Here is an 8,023-nt window from a genome sequence, read left to right on the forward strand (position 1 = left end):
TTCGAAAAGAATAAACCAGTTTTATTTAAGAAAGGACTTGTGTCGCTAAAGTTTCATCGGAACGAATTTACGGAAAATTAACTGACGACTGGAGGCGTAACAATATTTTATCTCATATCATCAAGACACAATGCAACTCCTTACATAAATTATAAAATTGTATAGACAGCTACTTAGATGATAAAGTTAAATAATTGATAACCATTTAAATAAGCATATTATTAATGAAAACAATATTTTTACACAATCAAAAAGAAAAGATAGTTCAGTTATTTGATATCAGTATCTCTAAACAACTTTTTTTAAAAAAGCTGGATTTTTTAACTGAAAGCAAATCTATCTTAATGTTTTTACATGTGTGGTATTTTAACTATTATGAATCGTTTTTCATCGTTTACTTTATAATGTTATTTAATGAACTTTAAATTTATCAACTACACAGTTGAAAAAATTGTCTTGGGATCAAGCAAAATAATTTGATATTAAGAAAGTTTAGAAAGATTTAGAAATAAAAGTAAATCTTGAATGTTCCATAATAAACCATTGAATGTATTTCTTTACTTTTAACACATCAGGGACAAACTGGAGACCCTGGACCACCTGGAACCTCTGGTCTAGATGGACTAAATGGGGCACCTGGAGAAAAAGGAAATGATGGAATACCAGGAATACCAGGAGAAAAGGGTCAACTGGGAGAACGTGGGTTTAGAGGTTTTCCAGGACCCAAGGGAGATATTGGTCTTTCAGGCAGGCCTGGTCTCCCAGGGTTTGATGGTTTGAAAGGTGCAAAAGGAATATCAGGCATACCTGGACAGCCAGGTGAATATGTAGTTGTCTTTGAGTTTAATACTTTTGTCATGCATCCTGCTATTGATAGGGTAAATTGTATATGTATGAATAAGATATCAGATTGCTTCAGAGAAGGAATGTATGATGTAACTTTCATAGTGTAGTTAAGCCTGTGATAAAACTTACTTATCTGTGTCTGAGACTTGCACTTTATCAATTTTATAATGTTTACTGTCACTCTTCAATAAATTAAGATTACAATTTTACAAATCATTTCAGTTAACTGGCTAAAGTGTGCTAAATGTTTTCAAGACTTATTAGAACATGTGTTCATTGGTGTTAAATTAAAGTGAACTTATCATATACAACAAGTGAAAATATGTATAGTTTGAAGTTTTGCGAATTAAATATAAAAATTATATGTTATATATTTTTGTAGCCATAAAGTATTTATGCTATCATATCTGGAATTTTTGAATATTTTGCCATTGAATGGCATAAATCACTTGATTTCATATCGTGTTTTTTTGTTGTTATTAATAAAGTGGTCAATGGTTTGCTTTGTATTAGATTTTGCCTACCTAGTGTTATGTTTAATATGTTATAAAATGATTTGTTTTAGATGACAGCAATCAACATATATCTTACGTTTATTTATTCTCACAATAATAAAAGTTTGTATCTATGACCAAAGTGAAATTATAACTTTAAAAATGTTTTTTTCAGGTGAGAGAGGTGAAAAGGGTCAAAAAGGAGAATTAGGGCCACAAGGAGCTATAGGACCTCCTGGAATAAAGGGTGAAAGGGGATTTGATGGAATTCCTGGACTACCAGGTACAAACATATTAATGGATTTAATTTTTATGACATTCAGATTAAAGATATGTAAAAAATTCAATTTAAGTATATAATCGAATTATATCATGAGAATTATAACACTGAAAAACTTAATGCCTTTCATGTCTTTAGAATACTATTACCTCAAAAATACAATGTTTTATATTTTCAAAGAACATTTCAAAAACTGATAAAAGAGACACTAAAAATACTTTAAGTTCTTAATGTGTACTTTCTATAATAAAGAAAGATTATGACAGATTGGGCTTCATATTTGTGTTCAGTAATTCAGAGACATTATTTATATTTTATAAGGAGAGAAAGGAGATCGAGGACCACATGGCTTTGATGGAAGACCAGGGAATAATGGCTTGCAAGGGGCTATAGGTAGAATTTCTGATATATCATTTCATGTATTATGTATTAGTAGCTAATTCACAGCCCTTAGGGATAAAGACATATCAGTCTTTAATTGGTTTACTGAAACGTTTTTAACAAATATCTATATTATTGAAATTATATAAAACTTTTAATAATGTCTTTATTAGTCGACATACAAAATGTAAGCAAGTGACCTACAATATTTTATATAACTTGTCATATCTGCATGATGTAAGAAGACATATGTTAAACAGGTGAACTAAAATACTATAAAAAACATTTAATCGGGTTTTGCATGAATTAAAAAGAATATATTAAATACTAAGGAAGTGATGTATAATACTATAAAATGTTTAGTTAGATTCTGAGTGAGAAGAAATATATTAGATGTTTAAAAAGTGATTTTCAACACCATATAAAACATTTAAACAGGTGAACTAAATACTGTAAAAATATTAAATGTTAAACTGATGATCTATGATACTATAAAGTAAGAAGAAATACATTACCTGTTAAACTTGTGATCTACAATACTGTAAAAAACCTTTCAATTCTGCATGTATTAAGAAGTATGTTAGATGTCAAAAAGATGATTTACAATACCATGTAAAACATTTAATCATATTTTGCATGAAGTAAGAAGAAGTTTATTAATTACTTGATCTACAGTACTATATTAAAATCTTTAGTCAGATTCTGCATTATCTGTGAAGAAATATGTTCAAGGTTAAACAAGTTAGTCTACAATAATATATAAAATATATGGTGTGATGCTTTATATTTAATATTTCATTATTGCTGCACTTTTATTCATATGCTACATTCTAGTTGATTATTTAACCATTCATAAACTGCTCCAGAACTAAAAGGATAACATTTTTATCACTTTTTTTTCCTGACGAAATAAAAAAATAAATAAGTTACTATATATTTTAACAAATTCACATATTTATTGAATATAGTTCACAAATTTGGTTTAATGACAACATGTAACACTACTTACAACTGTGGAATTGGAGTTCCTTCAGATTTAAAATGTTCAGAGTTAGAGCTGAGTGAATCAACTTGTCTGAAAGTGTCATATTTGGTAAAGAGAGATGCTTAACCCAGTATAAATAACTGCTTCTGATCACATGGCAAATGACATTAAGGGGTAATCCATCCCATTCTTCAGTCAATGGAATATCAATGTCTCTGTGACATTTATAATGAATTGAGGTGCATAGTATCTAAGAGGGCTCAAGAGGTCCTCTTTAGAATTTGAATTAATTTTTTTTGGCTTATTCATCTCATTTACAGCATTTTGTTCAAAGTAGTCCAACATAATCCTAATGATATGTCATTGGGTGTTATCTTGAATCAGGAACAAAGGGTAGCCTCTATGCATTCATAAAAAAAAATTAATACAACTGAATTAAATGCTAGGTCAATATATTTTAGGGAGTAAATGAAGTGAAGTATTTACATTACATCCATTTGTACTGATGCCTCCCCACTCCATAATGGTACTGCAGAATTGCAGCAGTCATATTCATCTATGTTAGACTAAGCATGTTGTTTACCTCTGACCCTCTAGATACTAGCCATTTGATCAGTGGTAGAGACTTGAAATTTGGACCCATCTTTGAAGAGCAGAGGTGTCTAGTGGCAGTTTTACTAAATCTGATGATATTTAAAAGAGTCAACTAAAAGATTAAATAGATTTTTTTAGATACTAAACTGACTTGATAATTAATAAAGTCTGTTCCTTATCATTCAGTTATTGATAATGTTCCATTTGCTGTCCTGAACTCTGAATTAAGTCCATCTTTGGGCTGTGGTTTGGCAAATCTTTTTGGTCATTAAATAGCATAGTCGACCTTTCACAAACTTGCATTAGCTACCCAATGTACAAATCTAATAGATCTAGGAATCTGCAGACACCAAAATGAGCTGCCACTTGTCGATTTTCCAAATTCAACAACCATTTAACAACCAGTATTTTCACAAGAAACCTGTATCCTTCACCACCACTTGATACTGTCACTTTGTAAAGCTTTACTAAATATGAAGTAATCATAAAACAGCAAATATATATAATGCATTGCCACTGACAGAATGAAATTACTTCGTTATCCCTACATTTTCAGGTTGTTGTGTTCTTCTAAAGCCAAAGTATGAGGAATTTATTTAATGATTGCATTTCAGAATTTTTTTTTAACTAGAATAAATGTGGGAGGGAGAAGAGCATTAAAACTGGAAAAGTGCTAAAATTTTTTATAAAGTAGTAAAACATTAAAGTAATTGTTATCTATTTCTATTCATATCCATAATTATTAAGGATAATGATGTATAAACTATTTATGTGTCAAGCTTGACTTTTAATAAATAAAATAAGAATAGTTTTCAGTTTAATAATCTTAAAAATATTAAAGTGTTAAAACTTGAAAAACACATTGCAGTTACAATATAACATTATCAGCTAGTTTATATGTGTTGCACTAATTATTATGGATTCTAGGTGAACCTGGGCCTGTTGGACCTCCTGGAGCTCCTGGACGTCCTGGAATAGGAGAGAAAGGAGAACCTGGAAATCCAGGTCGACCAGGATTAGATGGAATTAATGGTGAACCTGGTGCAAAAGGTAACTTTATATATTCTAATATAATTTTTGTTCATGAGATGAGTAGTTGTAGATTAAAACAATTAGTTCAGTTCATTAAGTATTGGCATATTATAATGATCTATTTTAATATTTAATGTTTCATCTTGCATTTAATGATATTCATGTTTTTCATTCAGCACAGAGAAAAAAAACAATGTGGTGTGACATTAGCTGTTGGGTAACCTTAACTTTACAGCTTTGTTTACACACACTTATTTTTTCAACTGTGGTGTTTCCATACTTTTCTTTCAAAACTTAAGTACTTTGTTTTTATTAAATAAACTTGGGTACTTCCATGCTCCTCTTTCAAGTTTGCTATGCATACTTTTCCCTCCAGCCCAGCTACTCTCATTTGAAAGGTCAAATCGAAGTATCCTCATACTTCTCTTTCAAGTTTGCTATGCATAATTTTCCCTCCAACCCAGGTACTCTCATTCCCTTTCAAATCGAAGTATCCTCATACTTCTCTTTCAAGTTTGCTATGCATAATTTTCCCTCCAACCCAGGTACTCTCATTCCCTTTCAAATCCAAGTATCCTCATACTTCTCTTTCAAACCTGGGTATCTCTATACTTCTCTTTCAAACCTAGGTATCCCATACTTCTTTTTCAAACATGCAATCTATACTTCTCCTTCCAGCTAGAGTATTCTTATACTCCTTTCCAGCTCTGTTGTTAAGTCTGGGAACTCTTTTACTTCCCTTTCCAGCCAAAGTGTACTAATGAAAAGTTAGATATATTTAGCCTGTCATCTGTAATTTTAGCATTATTCTTTGTAGATTTTTAGATATGTTATTTTCATTTATATTGTAAACAGTGTTAATTACTGTGCCTATTATTTAGTTTAGGTTTCTTATATATGTCATTCATACGGAACAGTATTAATCATCAAGGTGGCTAAGTTTTTTTTAGATATGACTTTCATGTGGCATAAGATATGAACCATGTTAGCTTTCGGTGGTCTTATTTTGTTTTTAGACATATCATTCTCATTAACAGTTGGAGCTATTATTTGGCCAAGGTCTCTTAGACATGTCACTCACATGGTAAAAGAAGTTCACATATTTCTTCATACGTGTTATGTAAAAAATATATAATAGTATAAAATAGAACTACCAGTCACTGTTTACTTTATTGAAAGGTGTCAGTTCACAGTTGGAAAAAAATAATTACCCACACTTTTCTCTATCCTTAAAAAATAGGCAACATTGCATATGTGTTACAAAATTCTAGAAAAAATGAATAAATACCTCTATATTCTGTACTTAGGTTAACACAGCTTTAACACTATAAGTTAAGCAAGATCTGAACTATGATATTGTTACGTCTCCGTTTATTAATTGATTTTCCGTAACTTCGTTCCGACGAAACTTAAGTGACACAAGTCCTTTCTTAATAAAACTGGTTTATTCTTTCCGAATATAACTTTACCGATACACTCAACTTCAACAATCGCGCTAAACAAACGCTATAACAACGAACGTGCTCAATAATACTTCTGACTGCAGATCAATTACTCACTGTCTACACACACATTACCCCGTCACGTTGTCACCCTCTTTTATATACCAGTCTACCATATATCTAGTAAATGCTAGAGCATTCGCCAAGGTACAGGTTAGTTCTAGAAAATAGGTGGCGCCACACCAGTCACGTGACCTCGATGACGCAACAATATTTTATATCAGTATAGTCTCATTTGTAGTAGGCCTAATGTACATCAGGTGTACTTCATACATAATCAGTTTAGCAGTTTAGGTACCTTTGGAGTTTTCAATGGAAATAGAAGTTAAGCCTAAGCAGACAGTTAAGAAAATAACAGTCAATTGTTCACTGGTTAGTGGTGAAGGCTAAGTGAGACTGAGCTAGCAGAATAGTAAAATGTTTTAATTTAATACTACTAATACTTTTGTACACAGTAAAAAGAGAAAAATTAAGGTAAAGCATTATAATTTTCAAAAAAAAAATATTTGTTACATAACATTTTAGTTAAAATTGCCTTCTACTTAGTAAATACAACAATCCCCACTTCTGTGCCACTGCAGGACTTTCTATGGAAATAATGTGTGTCTTGAACATTGAAATAATATCTTGCTGTTAAATACTGCATATACTGATTGACTACTAAAGAAGAGGGAGAACTACCTGATCATTACAAAATAAATTCAGACAAAAATTTGTTTTAACCTAGCAGACTCTTTTACCTTAGTATATCAGAGTGCTTTGTTGTTCTAAATTTATATATCTGTATTTTCTCAGGAGACAGAGGATTCCAAGGTCGTGATGGAGCACGGGGACCAGCAGGAGATCCTGGACCTCCTGGACTTGCTGGACTAAAGGGTGACAAAGGGTTTTCAGGTAGACCTGGACTTCCAGGACAAGGACTTCCTGGACCAAAAGGTGATGATGGTCTCCCAGGTATCCCAGGACCTAATGGTGAACGAGGACTTCCCGGGCTGCCAGGTCCAATTGGAGAGAAAGGGTTGCCCGGCCTACCAGGTACAAATTGATAGTTGCTGTTACTTATTTAAAAGCAGCTATCTGTTAAAATAGTGACAGGCTGGATTCTAAAATAAAAGTTGCACTCTAAATATTTATCTATTGAAACTATAGCTAGTAGATATGTTGATGTAGTTACTAACAGTTAGTAGTTACTAATAGTTGAATTGTTAACACAGCCCTGCAAATTTAAACTTCATTAAAATTGTTTTGGTTTTAAAAATAGGTTTTCCATAATTCATCTATGCAGATTTCGAAAATAATGTTATCTTTTTTCTATCTTACTTAGATCAAATTATCATTTCGTTTACCACAATGAAAATATTTTATATTACAACCCAACTCTTTGAATTTATTGAGCATGTTATTGACAATATTTTCGTAATTTGGGTTTTTGTTCTTTCCTAAAAATTTCTCAGTTACATCTTTAAAGGCAATCGACACTTTTTTCAACTTTCCTCACTGTAATTTCAAACTGTTCATCCAAAGTCAATTTCCTAATCTGAAGCCCAACAAAAATTCCTTCTTTAAGTTTCGCTTCTGAAAGAGATGGGAATTGCCTGCATAGATACTTGAAACAGTCGCCATCTTTGTCTAAGGCCTTTACAAACTGCTTCCTCAAGCCCAGTTTTACGTGAAATTGAGGAAATAGGACTTTTTTTTTGTGTTAACTTTCACATTCAATGTTTTTTTATCTCGGTATCAGGCTGACTCTGCATGGCCATTGCTTCTTTATCCAGTGCTGATTTCCTGCTCTGCTGTGCCATTCACACAAAAACATGGAAACTTTGTATAACTGGATCACTGACCCAATAACATACAAAGGTCTTTTAAGTCTCCACAAAGTAGCCAACCATGTTCTTAGTATTTGACC

General features: G+C 31.8%; 1 protein-coding gene across 1 annotated transcript in view; it reads left to right on the forward strand.

Moving 5' to 3' along the window:
* LOC106461268 (collagen alpha-2(IV) chain-like) overlaps positions 1–8,023 on the forward strand; it is a 145,930-nt gene that overhangs the window by 117,458 nt on the left and 20,449 nt on the right. Inside the window, exons 30-34 of the mRNA XM_013921078.2 lie at positions 576–819; positions 1,516–1,623; positions 1,942–2,013; positions 4,508–4,630; positions 6,910–7,149. Of these exons, the coding sequence (XP_013776532.1) occupies positions 576–819; positions 1,516–1,623; positions 1,942–2,013; positions 4,508–4,630; positions 6,910–7,149 (787 nt within the window). The remainder of the gene's footprint in view (positions 1–575; positions 820–1,515; positions 1,624–1,941; positions 2,014–4,507; positions 4,631–6,909; positions 7,150–8,023) is intronic.

This window comes from Limulus polyphemus, unplaced genomic scaffold, assembly GCF_000517525.1.
Source record: "Limulus polyphemus unplaced genomic scaffold, Limulus_polyphemus-2.1.2 Scaffold924, whole genome shotgun sequence".
NCBI classification, from domain to species: domain Eukaryota; kingdom Metazoa; phylum Arthropoda; class Merostomata; order Xiphosura; family Limulidae; genus Limulus; species Limulus polyphemus.